At 49.6% G+C, this 16,469-nt stretch overlaps 1 protein-coding gene across 3 annotated transcripts in view; it reads right to left on the reverse strand.

The window, feature by feature from the left end:
* Rnf213 (ring finger protein 213) overlaps positions 1-16,469 on the reverse strand; it is a 104,667-nt gene that overhangs the window by 17,064 nt on the left and 71,134 nt on the right. For all 3 annotated transcript variants that reach the window (XM_047545198.1, XM_047545197.1, XM_047545199.1), the window contains 10 exons: positions 16,092-16,273; positions 15,538-15,658; positions 6,364-6,464; positions 6,078-6,260; positions 5,120-5,289; positions 4,930-5,029; positions 2,899-3,010; positions 1,895-2,108; positions 1,565-1,755; positions 728-850 (listed from right to left, as the gene is read on the reverse strand). In XM_047545198.1, coding sequence (XP_047401154.1) covers positions 728-850; positions 1,565-1,755; positions 1,895-2,108; positions 2,899-3,010; positions 4,930-5,029; positions 5,120-5,289; positions 6,078-6,260; positions 6,364-6,464; positions 15,538-15,658; positions 16,092-16,273 — 1,497 coding nt within the window. The remainder of the gene's footprint in view (positions 1-727; positions 851-1,564; positions 1,756-1,894; positions 2,109-2,898; positions 3,011-4,929; positions 5,030-5,119; positions 5,290-6,077; positions 6,261-6,363; positions 6,465-15,537; positions 15,659-16,091; positions 16,274-16,469) is intronic.

The following is a 16,469-nucleotide window of genomic DNA, read 5'->3' on the forward strand; positions in this document are numbered from 1 at the left end:
AGGCAAGCTCAGGTTAACCTCAGTACACATGGCCAGGCAGCCACGATGGAGGAACAGAAGTCAGCACCTGCTCTCCTCTGACTCCTGCACTGGTCTTAGGAAAGTTTCCCGAGAAGAGACAGGATTTTCTATTTCCTCCTCCTGGCACAAGGCCAGGATAAACAGGGACTCAAAAAGGCAGCAAGCCCAGAAGAATTTAAAGGGACTGGGGTTGTAGCTCAGTGGTAGAGCACTTGTCTAGTGCTCTATTTTTTTATGTGGTGCTCACATAAAATAAAATAAAGGTTATGTCCATCTACAGCTAAAAATATTTTTAAAAAGATTAGAATCCTAAAACCCTTTATCAATATCCAAACAGACACATGAGCACATCCATGCACCGTGAAGCTACACAGCCTTGGCTTTTGCTGACAACTTTCACTTATGATAATCGGTGAAAATCATTTCTCAGCAGGGTCCCAGAGAGAGAATGCTTGTAAACAAATGACAAAGGACCGGCCGGTGGCCTTGGCAGGCCAGCAGGCACAGCAACCCCTAAGCAGCTCAGCTTGCTGCTCTACAGTTCCAGCCACTGGCTGCCTCATGCTGGTCAGTGCACCATGGAGGCCTGTGCACTTGCCTGCCGGCACCTAGCGTCACTAGGGCTGTTCAGAGGCCCTCTCGACCACGCCTGCCCTGGGACATGACTGGTGGAGATGCAGGTGCGAGGGGCTGCGAGCCGTCCTACCGTCTGGGCAGTCCCGAGGGGGCGGGCCTTGCGCTCGAGCATGGCTTTGCCCACCATGTCACGAAGGGCCTTGTAGTCCTCCCCGTGCACCAGGTATCGGTCCATCTGGCCCGTGTGGTCCTTCTGCCGGCCAAGAGCAGAGGGTCAGTCAGGGGGTGGGGTGTTCTGCAAGGACCCTTCTCCGCGGGCACCACAGGAACCTGGAGGTGGCTGAGTTGGACTCCCTGTGGGCCCGCATGGCCATCCTAGGGGCCTTCAGGAGCATGGCCTCCACAGGGACAGAGAACACAGGGAGGAGGGAGGCTGGCCCTGGAGCCACCTGCTTTCTCTATACACGGCACCACACCAAGTAAGGTGACAAAAACATGTCATCTCTGAGTCCTAGCTGATCATCTTAAAATGCTGGGAGTTTCAAAGCCATTCTGCAACCCTGGGACAGTAAGAAGTCACCAATTTCTGAGCCCTGGGAATGACAACTGAGAGGCCTGAAAGCCAAACTCACGACAATTATCTCTCAATTCCTACCCACCTCTGCCTGGCAGAGAGCACAAGGACACGGCCTGCAAGCTGAATCCCTTTTAATTTGCTGGAAGAAATGCTCAGTCACTGTCCCTGTGTCTAATTTAATTAGCAGCGAAGCCTAGATAAACTGCAGGTGGACGAGAAACCAGAAACACACAAGTGTGCACACGTGTCCACACCGACCTCTGCCCCACGCTGCAGCAGACCAAGGACCTGATGCCTGCCTGTGTCCTGCCTGATGTGAGGGCCAGGAGGTGGGTCAGGGTGGGGAGTGGGGCCCACGGCCCGCCCGCTCTGCCGGGACCTGCATCTCACCTGCTGTGTGATGACTCCCTTGGGAAAGACCCACTGGCACTGATGGCCCTGCCTGGAGAGGCTCTGCACGAACTCCATCCCGCGCAGGCTCGCGAGCCTCCGGACCAGGTACACGCGGTGCCAGTCGTCCCCTACCCGGGTGCAGAACTGCTCCACGTGACGCAGGTAGCACCGCTGTTCCTCGGCCAGCTCTGAGAGGGCAGAAACTAGTCAGCAACTGGGGGCTGAGGGCCGGCTTCCGGGGAACTCAGTAAGAAACACCCAGAGGAGGGGAACGTGAGGGCCAGTTCCGGGCCTCGTGAACCTGTAGCCAGGGTGGAGAAGACCTGCCTGAGCCGTCCTGACGCTCCACCAGCAGGTCAGCAGCCCTGTCGAGACACAGGCGGACCCTGGCCACCTCCTGCAGGTACTCGACGGACGCCGCAGCAGCAGGGCCCTGGCCGCGGCTCCCTGAGGAGCAGGTCTGTAGGAAGTGGCCCTCCTTCTTCAGGCAGCTGAGTTCACTGCTCTCGCAGTGAGCACTGGTCTTCTCGTGAATGGAATCCTATGGAACAAAGAGCAAGAAAGAAAAGACTTATTCCTTTTAGCAGGCAAGTTGCTGACCTTCTAAAAGCCAGTGAGAATTAAAGGGAAAATAAAATTTAAATCAAGAAAAATTTAGAAAAAGCAAAACTATAAGGAAAAAAATTTGTATAATCTGATTTTGAAAATAAAAATATGAAGACAGAGCCAGGTGTAGTGGCACACATCTGTAATCCCAGCAGCTCGGGAGGCTGAGGCAGAAGGATCGTGAGTTCGAAGACAGTCTCAGCAAAAGTGAGGTGCTAAGCAACGCAGTGAGACCCTGTATACAAAATAGGGCTGAGGTGTGGCTCAGAGGTCGAATGCCCCAGAGTTCAATCCCAGTACCAAAAAACAAAAAGATGACAATAAAAATAAAAAGAATTCATGATCTGGCAGCTGGGGACGACCCATCGCTAAGCCTGAGGTACACTCATCCAGGCTGGGTTTCTTCTGCTTTGCACATGTGTGCACCTGACTATCAACACAGTCACACACTGCTTAACAACAGGGACACCTCAGGTGCTAGGTGAGGGTCTGAGGAGACCACCATCAGACTTGCAAAACACCACCAGGCAGCTTGTGACTGTGTGTGACATCCAAAGGCAGAGTGTGTCGCTGAAACGTTTTCCTTTTTCCACATGGAAAAACAACACCTGTTAACTATATGAATAAAGCTGCCTTCTGTCAGTTTTCAGAAACTCTGCCATTGCATAAGCCAAACGGTTCAGATGGTTTGCAGAAGGGAAGCAACCAAGCAGCGGCCTGCTTACTTCCAGGCAGTTGATGAAGAGCATGTACAGCTCGGTCTTATCCTCGGTGATGAACGCCTTCTTCTCTAACAGGGACAAGTAGGCCTGGATATAATCCTTCACGTCACGGAAGCTGTGGAAAGAGAACTACTATTCCTGGTCATGTCAGGATGGCAGAATCACCCTGCACAAAAGGCATCGATCGATTAGCCGATCATCTGTCCGTCTACTTCTCTGTGGGTGTATAAAGGTATAATACATACATATGTAGGTACATAATTTTAACAGCTTTTCATTAAAAATATGTTTGCACAATAGTGGAGGAATATGAAATTCAGTATTGCAGACCAGCTGTTCTCAACATTTTGGTTTCAGGCCCTTTTACAGGCTTAAAACTTATTGAGCACTGCAGAGACTTTTTGTTTATGTGGGTCAAATCTGTCAATGTTTATGGTATTAGAAATTAAAATGGAAAAATTTCAAGAATATCTATCAATCCATTTAAGATAAAAAGAATGAACCCATGTGTGTCAAAGATGTTTAGGCTTTATATTCCTGTAATTCTCAGAAGCCTAGTTTAACAGAAGTCAGATGACCTCCCACATCTGCTTCTCATGCTACATTGAAGCACATGAAGAAAATCTGGCCTCACACATGTTGTAGCTGGAAAAGGGAAAACTTTTTAATAGTCTCTGCCTATATTTGGGGTTATTCTTTTTTGCTACTGTACCAACACTGGAAAAATGATCATTTCTGAAGGTCCGTTGTAGGGCCTGATACCTGGTCAATTCTGTTTGCCCATCAATTATATTACAGTGACATGGTCTACTTTGTTACGGGTTTTCCCCAGGGCTACAGACCGAACCAGGGCCTCATGGTGTGCTAGTCGAAAGCTCTACCACGGAGCTGCATCCGCAGCCGCTGATCATGTTTTGACACACATGATTCCATGACATCAACTACTGGTCATTTGGGAAAGCCTTGGTTTGCTGAGCAAGGCAGATCTGGGGATGATGACATCTTTTCATCCTACAACCTGTTGTTGTAGACACCTACCTACATTCATTTATGTCACCACTGATCTGTGGTCTGGTAGTCATGGTTCGGGCAAAATGGCAAGGCCTGAGGACAGCGGCCAGTGCTTTATGAGTAGCATTCTTTAGATAGCCACTGTCCTCTGGTATGCAGTGGAGGGTTCTGGGCCCATTCCTGGCTTCTACATAACATTAAAAATCGCAGTCTCAAGGGTCAAGACCTAGTAAAGCTCATAAGTGACACTGGCATTTTAAAAACTACATGTGCACAGTGGAGGAGACGACCATGACTAGGGTTGCGATTTCCTTCATGCAGAGAGGCTGGTGTGTCACCCACCACTGCTTTGGCAATATTATTGCAAATATCAACATGTTGAAAAGGCAAATTACTGTCTCAGTATCATTTTTAAAAATTCAGAGCTCTGGGCTGGGGAGATAGCTCAGCTGGTAAAGTGCTTGCCTCGCAAGCACAAGGCCCTGAGTTCGATCCCCAGTACCGCAAAAAAAAAAAAAAAAAAAAAATTCAGAGCTCAGGGACCCCCTCCCCAGCCAAGCGTCCCCACCAGCACTCTGAGAACTGAAGCTTGATGAACACACAGGATCAGCCAGAGAATACCAGGCTTGGACATTGCTGACCACCTGTCTAACCAAGAAAGCTCACACTCCACGTGCTGTGGACTCTGCACTTGGAGAACACCAAAGGTGAGGAAGAGTGAGTGACCACCCCCTAAACCACACTCCGGGTGGCGTGGAGCTAGGTCGTAACTGCCACTCCTGAGGCACACCACGCCAGGGGCCCTTCCCAGCCTGTCTTCTTGCTATGTATGCACCCCGGCCCTGCCCAGCTCACGTGCCAAAGGGGACAGGGGCCAAATAGCCAACAGAAACCAGGTTTCCTTGCACTGAAGACACTTCCCCAGATCTCGAGCTAGGACATGTGGCCACATGAAGCCCAAGCCCAGCGCAGCCCCAGGAAGCCGAGGCCTCAGAGCCGCGCTCATTCACAAGCTGCTCCCACCTGTACTTCAGGAGCAGCTTCAGCACCACGGAGCGGATGACAGGAGTCTTATCCACGGCGTCATCGAACGGCGAGAGACGCTTCGTGTGTTCCCGGTGACCTTGGCCAGAAAGAGAAGGTGCTCTAGCTCATATTGTGGCACAAAACTGAGAGGAACCGAGTCTGGGTTTGAAGGAAGAAAGCAACTCACGCTGGGGAGCGTCTCTCAGGAGCTCCTTCTGCACGAAGAGCAGAGACAGCAGGCCGTCGATCACGCCCTTCTCAGGAGGGGTATTGTCTTTGAAGCACACGCTGGAGACCAGGTCCACGAAGAAGCCGTTGCACATCTGCCGGAACTGGGCGTGTTTCCAAATGGCTACCCTGAGGAAGCAGCCCAAAACCCAGTCAGAAGGCTCGGAGAATGGTTCCCAAAACTGCTCATAGAATGATTTGAGATTTGGACAGCATCTCGTTTCACACCAATAGATGCAAGCATCTACCTCCGTTGATCAGCTGGTCTTCCAAACCGCAAACTGCATGCACACACATATCTTCCAGAACACCTCCCTCATTTGAACCAGCCCACGCTGGTACGGAACCCCTCCGTTGGGGGAAAGAGAAGGGAAAGCAACCACTGCCGGAGCAGGACCTCTTCCCAACCTCCCAGAGGCTGGGCGAGGGCTGGTGTGCGCGATGGATGGGAGAGGGCTTGCTTGCCCAGCAGGAACAAGGTCTGGGGTCCACCTGCACCCGACACCCACGTGAAAGGGAGGACGGAGAAGCTGCGTCTAGATTTCTTGGACCTCCTTCAAGGACTTCATTTATTACTTTCTGAGTTGCTGTCTCAAAATCTTGAGGACATGTGAGTCTTGGGGAGAGGGGAATTCTGAGGCAACATCTGGCTACATCTGAGAAGTGCCCAAGTAGGAGTCTCACCTCAGACAGCTCTCCAAAGCCAGGCTTTTATCATGGAGGATAAGAGAAACTGAATTTCTGAATGTTATTTTATTTATGTATTTATGTATTTATTTTTGCAGTGCTGGGGATTGAACCCAGGGCTTTGTGCTTGTGAGGCAAGCTCTCTACAACCGAGCTATCTCCCCAGCCCATGAATGTTATATTTGAAAAAGAGAAAAGAAGAAGACGTTTAAAGAGGAAGGGTGTTTTACCTGTGCTCTTGGGAAACTGTCAGAGAGAACTCATCTGGCAAGTCGGTTAGACAGTAGGGGCAAGTCATCTGCCCAGGGACAAGCCATTTCCGGATGCAAGGCAGGCAGTACACATGGTCACAGGGCAGACACACGGGATCCCGAGCATCCCCCAGGCAGATGGGGCACGGCTGCACTCCAAACCTGGAAGCCAAGCAGGAGATGGGCTGCCTGGCCGACGCTGGCCTGCAGGCGCCAGGCCCCACGGGCAGCACTCACTCCTCCCTGGAGCCCAGACCCCTCCTACCTGGCCAGGCTCTTGCTGGCCTGCTCCTTGCACTGGCAGAGAGTGGTCATCACAGCTGCGAAAGGCCTGTGGGTCTTGAGGTTGGAGTTCTCTTGAAGACACTGGAGGAGAAAGGCCTGGTGAGGGGCGGCACCCAGCGAGGAGGGCCTGGTGGCCGTGGCCTGGGGCACCCGAGGCCGTGGGGTTCTTAGCAGGGTCCCGCCACTCTCAGTGACCCTGCTGCTTTTAAGAGAAGGACCGAGTTACCAGCATCTGGACTTTCCCTCTGCTCCCTTTCCTTCCAGGCCTAACCCCCCCCAGTGTGAGGGACCTCGAACTTCAAATGACGCGAATGGGATGACGGCTGCACACACGGCGTTAGGCTTTCGAGACCGCGGAGCTTTGGGGATATCTGCTTTAGAACCGCTGACTGACGGACTGACTGCATTAGAGGTGGGGTCTTGCTGTGCTGTCCAAGCTGCTCTCCAACTCCTGGACTCAGGCCATCCTCCCGCCTCAGGCTCCTGAGGAGCTGGGACTGGAGGTGCGCACCACCGCCCCTGGCTAGATCACATTTTAAAGGAACACACGTAGAGATCAGCCCTCTCGGGTCAAATGTGCCCGCTGCCCTCCTAGGATGACCAGCTCCTGAGCTCTCTGAGAACGTGTGCGTGTGTATCGACCCCCTGCCACTGCTGTGCACCGTCTGCCTTCTGCTCCTGGAGGCCTGGAGGCCCCTCTGCAGGCCAGCTTCCGTGACTTCCTCAGCGCGGCAGGCTCAGCGGCAGACCACTGGCCTTAACCGCTGCAGGGCAGCCCCCACGCCTGTTCCAGGTCCGGGTCTCCAGTGACGGGTATTGAGTGTACCTGAGTTTCTGCAGTTCTGACCGTGCTGGACGAACAGTCTAGCATGCGTGTGTTCCAGTGAAGACAAGCAGTCGGGCTGGGGAGCAGCCGGGTAGGGGAGCACTTTCCTGGCATGTGGGAGGCCCTGGGTTCCACCCTGGTACCGCAAAATACATCAGCATGTCTCTAGGACACTCAGTGAGAAATGCACGTCTCCAGCAAAGCGGGATAGTGACTTTAATGATTTAATGGCTGTTCCTGAAAGTCTGTGGTCAAGCGTGATGTTCGTATAGATGCTCCTGTAGGAAGTATTCCCCCGGGCATTAGACAAATAAGGACGGTTCCCGAGCTCTACATTGCACAGGCTATTTTTTTTAATTGTAAATCATGTCAAATGTTCTCTCTACCTTTTGAAATTATCACTTAGAGTTTATTTTTTAACTTATATAACTGATGACACTTATAGATATTTTTTGAGCCAGGATTGATCATACTTGGAAATGAGGGTGTTTAATATTCTGATAAATTCACTTTGTTAATTAACAACCCAAATCAGCAATAGGTATAGAACTCAGACATTACTCTAAAGATATATAAGTACCCGCGAAGCACTAGCTATCACAGCAATGCACATCTGAGCATGGCGTGGTGGCACGCACCCGGTGAGGCAAGAGGCTAAGGCAGGAGGATCACACGTTCAAGGCCAGCCTCAGCAACACAAGCCAGATCCGGGCTCAAAATTAAAAAAAAAAAAAAAAAAGTGGGGGCTGGGATGTGGCTCAGTGGTGGAGCAACCCTGGGATAATCCCCAGCACCAAAAAAAACAAAAAGAGAGAGAGAGAGAGATTTAATGAATGGATACGGTGAGTCCCCTTCTAGGTAAACATCCAAATGACGTAAAAGCAGGCCTCAGATAAGTTTGTGAACACCAACGTTCATAGCAGTCACAAGAGCCAGAAGCGGGAAGCAGGCTGGGAGTCCTTCAACAGATGAGTGACAGACACAGTGCCCACCCACAGGGTGGCATTCACTATCCAGCCATAAGGAGCCAAACGCTGGCAGGCCGCCAGGAGAGGGCCCTGATGGCGCCCTGCTGCACCCGGGCAGGTGCCGAGCGACCACTTGGTGATGCTGTGGCACGCGGAGCGACAGCCGGCAAGGAGGGCGGGCCCCGGCGTGGGGCAGGGGCTGGGGAGTGGGTGTCCGTGGGGACAGAGCTCTGTTTGTGAAGGGACGTGGGTGGCCGTGCAGCCCCCCCGGGCTTGACGCCGCCAAGCACACATTACCAGCGGCCACGGGGTGTGCACTTTGTGTTAGCCGTATTGTGACACTTTTTTTAAAAAGCACCAGTGGCCCAGTGGTGGTGTTGGGTGGACAGGTTAGGGATAGGACAGACAGGAAGCTAGTTCCCCGTGACCTGTGGAAAAGCCACGAGAGCCACGAGAACTGGTCTCTCGGCCATCTTTCTCTGCAGCCTACCTGCCTGCCTGTCTGCCATGTCTAACCCTCCCGCCAGAGCTGACGGAGAGGACTCAGACACCCATCGTATGCTGGCTACTTTCAGCTTTTACCAATATCCAGCGGTGCAGGGTAGCTAGGAGGCAGCTCTGAAGCGGCAGCCTCTGGGAGGTGAAACTTGAGGCCCCAGGTGTCCCCCCACAGTTCCAGCCAGAAGAGAGAGCAGCTCATAGCAAAGATCAAGCCAGGACAGCACCTCCCAGGGGTCAGTGGATGGCTCTGGGCCTTCCCTGGAGCTGGAGTGGACGCACAGAGCAGAGACCTGTGTACAGCACCGGCTCCAAGCTCAGAAACTACCTGAGTAGCATCTGCGGCTGCGGTACTTGCACAGGATCTGATTGAAAAGAAATGAACCAGAAGCCCGTAAAGTTCTGGAAGGTCAGTACATTGGGGGAAAGCCTCCCACCGCCTACGAGCATGAGCATGCTGCCACGGGGGCCAGAAAGCCCACTTCTTAGCGAGCGGGCCGCCTGACCACTGGAGGCCACTCTGGACCTGGCTGAGGGGCCAGTGCATCCCCAGAGGTTTGAGGGTCCTGGATGGTAACAGGGCAAACTTGGAGAGAGCTGTGCCCAGGCCGTGCAGGGCAAAGGTGCTCTGGAAGCCTGTGGCCGCAGGCCCGGACAGCGCTGCTCCTCCTACCAGCTTTCCCTGCAGGAACCTCTGTGACAGGGTCCACTTCATGCTTTGAACGCAGCCCTTGCTGCTCTAAAGCAGACCTGTTTTTCTCTCCTCCCTGATCCCTAATCTCAGGGAAAACAGGATTCCTTTGAATTGCCTCTTCAGAGACCCTCTGTTCCCACCTCACTCCAGGCAGAATGGCAATCATCAAGAGTAAAAGCAACAATAAATGTTGGCGAGGACGTGGGGAAAAGGCAGACTCATACCTTGCTGGTGGGACTGCAAATTGGTGTGACTAGTGTGGAAAGCAGTGTGGAGATTCCTCAGAAAACGTGGAATGGATCCACCATTTGACCCGGCTATCCCTCTCCTTGACATACACCCAAAGCACTTAAAACCAGCATACTACAGTGATGCAGCCACATCATATTTACAGCAGCTCAATTCACAATAGCTAAACTATGGAACCAACCTAAGTGCCCTTCAACAGATGAATGGATAAAGAAAATGTGATCCATATACACAATGGAATATTACCCAGTCTTAAAGGAGAATGAAATTATGGCATTTGCTGGTAAATGGATGGAACTGGAGAATATTATGCTAAGTGAAAGAAGCCAACCCCAAAAAACCAAAGGCCGAATGTTCTCCCTGATATGCAAATGATGACTCTCAATAACCGGGGTGGGGGTGGGGGTGGTGGGGGTTTAGGGAATTGGGCAGCGGGGAATGGGGGAAGGGAGGGGAATAGGAAAGACAGCAGAATGAATCGAACATCACTTTCCTATGCTCGTATATGAACACACCATCAGTGTAACTCCACATCATGTACGACCACAAGAATGGACAGTTATACTCCAGGTAGGTACGACATGTCAAAATACATTCTACTGTCACGTGAACAACAACAAAGAATAGGAAAAAGAAAAACCCGCTGTTCCTCCTGATCTGAGGAATTACAGCCTCTAGGACAGAAGTCCCTCCTATTTCTCTTTTGCCATTTATTGCAGAGCAATGCAACTTCTTTTCCTTTTTTTTAAAAAAAAGGATTAAAAAGAAAGACCAACAATATGCTGCCTTCAAGAGACTCATCTCATAGAAAAAGACATCCACAGACTAAAGGTGAAAGGATGGGAAAAAACCTACCACACACATGGACTCAGTAAAAAAGCGGGGGTTTCCATCCTTATATCAGATAAAGTGGACTTCAAGCCAAAGTTAGTCAGAAGGGATAAAGGACATTTCATACTGCTTAAGGGAACCATAAATCAGGAAGACATAATGATAGTAAATATTTATGCCCCAAGCAACAGTGCATCCATGTACATCAAACAAATCCTTCTCAATTCCAGGAATCAAATAGACCACAACACAATAATTCTGGGTGACTTTAACACACCACTGTCACCACTGGATAGATCTTCCAAACAAAAACTAAACAAAGGAACCATAGAACTCAATAACGCAATCAATAACCTAGACTTAATAGACATATACAGAATATTCCATCCATCAACGAGCGAATTCACTTTCTTTTCAGCAGCACATGGAACCTTCTCGGAAATAGACCATATGTTATGCCACAGAGCAGCCCTGAGTAAATGCAAAAAAAATAGAGATACTGCCTTGTGTTTTATCAGATCATAATGGAATGAAATTAGAAATCAATGACAAAATAAAAAACAGAAATTACTCTAACACCTGGAGACTAAATAATATGCTATTGAATGAAACATGGATAACAGAAAACATGAGGGAGGAGATAAAAAAATTCTCAGAGGTAAATGAGAATGATACAACATATCAAAATCTCTGGGACACTGTGAAAGCAGTACTAAGAGGACAATTCATTGCAAGGAGCACATTCAAGAAAAGTATAAAAAGTCAACAACTAAATGGCCTAACATTATAGCTCAAAGCCCTAGAAAAAGAAGAACAGAACAACACCCAAAGTAGTAGAAGATAGGAAATAATTAAAATCAGAGCTGAAATCAATGAAATTGAAACAAAAGAAACAATTCAAAAAATTGACACAACAAAAAGCTGGTTCTTTGAAAAAGTAAACAAAATAAACAAACCCTTAGCCACACTACCAAAGAGAAGGAGAGAGAAAACTCAAATTACTAAACTTCATGATGAAAAAGGAAATATCATGACAGACACCACTGAAATACACAACATAATAAGAAGCTACTTTGAAAATCTATATTCCAACAAAATAGAAAATACCGAAGGCATTGACAAATTTCTAGAGACATATGCTCCTCCCAAACTGAACCAGAAAGACATACACAATTTAAACAGATCAATATCAAGCAATGAAATAGAAGAAGCCATCAAAAACCTAACATCCAAGGAAAGTCCAGAACCAGATGGATTCTCAGCCGAGTTCTATAAGACCTTCAAAGAGAACTTGTTCCAATACTTCTCAAAGTAATCCAGGAAACAGGAAAGGAAAGAACCCTACCAAACTCATTCTATGAAGCTAATATCACTCTTATACCCAAACCAGGAAAAGACACATCAAGGAAAGAAAATTTTAGACCAATATACTTGATGAATACAGATGCAAAGATCCCTAACAAAATATTGGCAAACCGTATCCAAAAACATATTAAGAAAATCATGCACCACGATCAAGTGGGGTTCTTCCCTGGAATGCAAGGATGGTTTAACATTCATAAATCAATAAATGTAATCCATCATGTCAATAGACTTAAGGATAAGAATCATGATTATTTCAACTGATGCAGAAAAAGCATTCGACAAAATACAACACCCCTTCATGCTCAAAACACTCGAAAAAATAGGGACAGTAGGAATATACCTGAACATAAATAAAATAAAAGCTATTTATGCTAAGCCCACGGCCAACATCATTCTTAATGGAGAAAAACTGAAAGCATTCCCTTTAAAAATGGGAACAAGACAGGGATGCCTTCTTTCATCACTTCTATTCAATATCGTCCTTGAAATACTAGCCAGAGCAATTAGACAGACTAAAGAAATCAAAGGGATACGAATAGGAAAAGAAGAATTCAAGCTGTCACTATTTGCTGATGACATGATTCTCTATTTAGAGGATCCAAAAAACTCCTCCAGAAAACTTATAGACCTCATATATGAATTCAGCAAAATAGCAGGTTATAAAATCAACACGCATAAATCTAAAGCATTTTTATACATAAGCGATGAAACATCTGAAAGGGAAATGAGGAAAACAACTCCATTCGCAATAGCCTCAAAAAGAAAAAAAAAAAAAAAAAAACACTTGGAACTCAATCTAACCAAAGAGGTGAAAGATCTCTACAATGAAAACTGCAAAACATTGAAGAAAGAAATTGAGGAAGACCTTAGAAGATGGAAAGATCTCCCATGTTCTTGGATAGGCAGAATTAATATTGTCAAAATGGCCATACTACCAAAAGTGCTATACAGATTCAATGCAATTCCAATTAAAATCCCAATGACGTACCTTACAGAAATAGAGCAAGCAATCATGAAATTCATCTGGAAGAACAAAAGACCCAGAATAGTCAAAGCAATCCTGGGCAGGAAGAGTGATGCACGAGGTATCACAATACCAAACCTTAAACTCTATTATAGGGCAATAGTAACAAAAACAGCATGGTACTGGCACCAAAATAGACAGGTAGATCAATGGTACAGGATAGAAGACACGGGACATATCCACATAAGTACAGTAACCTCATACTAGACAAGGGTGTCAAAAACTTACAATGGAGAAAAGATAGTCTCTTCAACAAATGGTGCTGGGAAAACTAGAAATCCATATGCAGTAAAATGAAACTAAACCCCTATCTCTCATCCTGTAAAAACTCAACTCAAAATGGATCAAGGATCTAAGAATTAGACCTGAGATCCTTCAACAAATAGAAGAAAAAGTAGGTCCACATCTCCATCATGTTGGCTTAGGACCAGACATCCTTAACAAGATCCCCCATAGTGCAAGAAATAAAAGCAAGAATCAATAAATGGGATAGATTCAAAGTAAAAAGTTTTTTCTCAGCACAGGAAACAATAAGTAATGTGAAAAGAGAGCCTGAAGAGTGGGAGAAAATCTTTTCCACACACACTTCAGAAGAGCACTCATCTCCAAAGTTTATGAAGAACTTAAAAAACTTTACACCCAAAATACAAAGAACCCAATCAAAAAATGGTCTAAGGAAGTGGGCAGACACTTCACAGAAGAAGATATATAGGTGATCAACAAATATATGAAAAAGGGCTCATCATCCCTAGTAATTAGAGAAATGCAAATTAAAACCACCCTAAGATTTCATCTAACTCCAATTAGAATGGCGATTATCAAGAACACAAGGAATAATGAGTGTCAGCGTGGACGTGGGGAAAAAGGCACGCTCATACATTGCTGATGGAGCTGCAAATTGGTACAGCCACTCTGGAAAACAGTATGGAGATTCCTCAGCAAGTTTGGAATGGACCCACCATTTGACCCAGCTATCCCACTCCTTGGTTTATACCCAAAGGACTTAAAATCAGCATACTACAGTAATGCAGCCACATCAATGTTCACAGCAGCTCAATTCACAATAGCTAGATTGTGGAACCAACCTAGATGCCCTTCAATTGATGAATGGATAAAGAAACTGTGGTATATATACACAATGGAATATTACTCAGCCATAAGGAATAAAATTATGGCATTTGCTGGTAAATGGATGAAGTTGGAAAATATCATGCTAAGTGAAACAGGCCAAGCCCAAAAAACCAAAGGTCAAATGTTTTTTCTGATAAGTGCATGACAATATATAACGATGGGGGGTAGCAGAGGAAAGAGAAGAATGAAGGAACTTTGGATAGTGTAGAGGAAAAAGGGGTGGGGATGGAAAACAGAATGAAACAGTATTACCCTGTATATGTGTGTGATTACATGAATGGTGTGAATATACATTGTGTACAACCATGGAAATGCAAAGTTGTACCCCATTTGTGTACAATGAATCAAAATGTGTCAGTAAAAATAAAAATATTTTAATTAAAAAACAACAACAACCCTCCTGTTCAGTGGCACATAAGCACACTCTGTGGAAGGTTTTCCTCTGCCTTTCAACTACATGAGACCAGGACTTGGTGGAGGGTGGTAAGTATGAGCTGGAGTGTGTGTGTGTGTGTGTGTGTGTGCGCGCGTGCGTGCGTCCTGGGCTGTGCTCTTGGGCATGGCGTGACGGGGCTGGGGTGCGGCTCAGGGGCAGGGTGCCAGCCTGGCGTGCACGAGGCCCTGGGTTCCGTCCCTGGCATGGCCCTGCCCTTTTCTGCTCCACAGGCTGTGAGAGCAGGAACAGCCTGAAGACCAGCAGCTGGAAGGTGGCTGTGGAGGCCGAGGGGCGAGCGGGAGGCAGTGCGGAGCTGGTGCGCGAGGCACAGGCTTCTGGCGCTCTGGTCAAGCCTGGGCACGCTGGCACCTGGCGTCTGTGCCCATCTCCTTCCGGCGCACTGCCCGCATTTCAAAGGCTGCACACCGTGTACAGTGGCCTTTCTCAGACACCCCGACAGTGGGCACTCTGGAGGCCAGTGGCCTTCCACCCACAGGATGTGCTCATGTGCCGGACAAGGGGCCACGGTCACGGGGTGAAGAGGCGGAAGCCCTGTTGTGCTGAGTGGCCGCCATTGCTGGACAGTCTGGCCACAGAGGTGGTGGCCTTCTCTGAGGGGCACTGGTTGGCTGTCATCAGCTCTGTCAAAGGCGGGCGGGCTGGGGCCGGGGCTCAGTGGCAGAGCCCTCGCCTAGCGGGAGGCGCTGGGCTCCATCCTTAGCACCGTGTGAAATACCTAAGATAAAGCATTCTGCCCGTCTACGACCACCAGAAAAGCAGAGGCTCTCGGCCTCTGCTCCCGCGGTCCCACCGACAGCACGCACTCAAGACCCCGCTCCAACGGTGCTCTCCTGCACCACTGTCGTCCTGCCCAGGTGGTGACGGTCCCCACGGGCCAGGCTGTGGCCTGCTCTGCCAGCAGGAGAGGTGGATGCAGCCCACTCCTTCAGCCCTTGCAATGCATCCTCCAGCAGGTCCAGTTCTGGACGGTCACTCCTGAGCCTGGGTGACGCGCCCTGACTCAGCCACTGGGGAGGGCACACTCTGGAAAACCGAGCTGGACAGCCCACGACACTGGCTGAGAGCCCAGCACTGACCTGAGGTCCCACCAGGAGACGTGCCTGGTGCTCACCTTGTCCAGCGAGAAGACGCACTTGGTCACCAGCTGGCACAGCTCCGGAACCTGGCTCTTGGTGCCCAGGAGCACGTGCTCCACAAACAGCGCCACGGGCAAGACCCGGTCCCACTGCCTCCTGTCAAGAGAGGGCCCAGCGCGGGCTGACAGGACTCGCAACAGGAGGGCTGCGCTTCGCCACCCACCTTGGTACGCACTGCCGCTGCACCACCCTCCCGTAGTCCCCACCTCGCGCGTCCCTCTCAACCTCTCAGCCCCGAAGGCCGGCCCCTCTGCTTGCCCTGCCCGCCGCGTCCTTTCTCCTGGCTCCCTGCCACCCGCGGTTCTCAAGGTGCAGCTCAGGAACTGCCTGCCTGGCAGTGGCCCTGGGGCACCACGGCCTCTCTGCCTGTGCTTCTCCGTCTCCAGCTCTAGTGAGACGCCCGGCCCCTGACAGGTCATGGGGCGCAGAGTACGTGGGCACAGACCCCTTCTATGGCAGGTGGCCTGCTGGTCCTGGAGTCCACTGGTGAGCACAGGGCGCCTGCCAGAGCGCAGGCTCTGGGTCTCACCTGACCTCCACAGCGACGGCCCTGGCCATGGGCCCGCTGTCTCGCAAGTACCCCTCAGAGCAGAGGAGCTCCAGCGGCATGGACAGCTTCTTCACCAGCTGCAGCCAGGCCTGGGGACTGGGCTTCAGGGTGTCTCTGGTCAGCATTTCAACACAGGCCATTGCCGCAAACACATCCAGCGTCTGGGAAGAGGAGTGGTCAGTGACAGGCAGGGTCCCTGCCTCTCCACCCACCTCTTCTTTGGCTGCAGCTCCCTTAGGCCAGAGGCCCTGGCAGAGGAGTGCGTCCTCGCGTTTCAGGCTGTGACCCCCCTCCTCTGGGTCTCGGGATACAGGAAGCACTAGCCACCTGTTCCCAGCTCCTCTGTGCTGTGCGGCT

Source organism: Sciurus carolinensis, chromosome 3, assembly GCF_902686445.1.
Source record: "Sciurus carolinensis chromosome 3, mSciCar1.2, whole genome shotgun sequence".
Taxonomy (NCBI): Eukaryota; Metazoa; Chordata; class Mammalia; order Rodentia; family Sciuridae; genus Sciurus; species Sciurus carolinensis.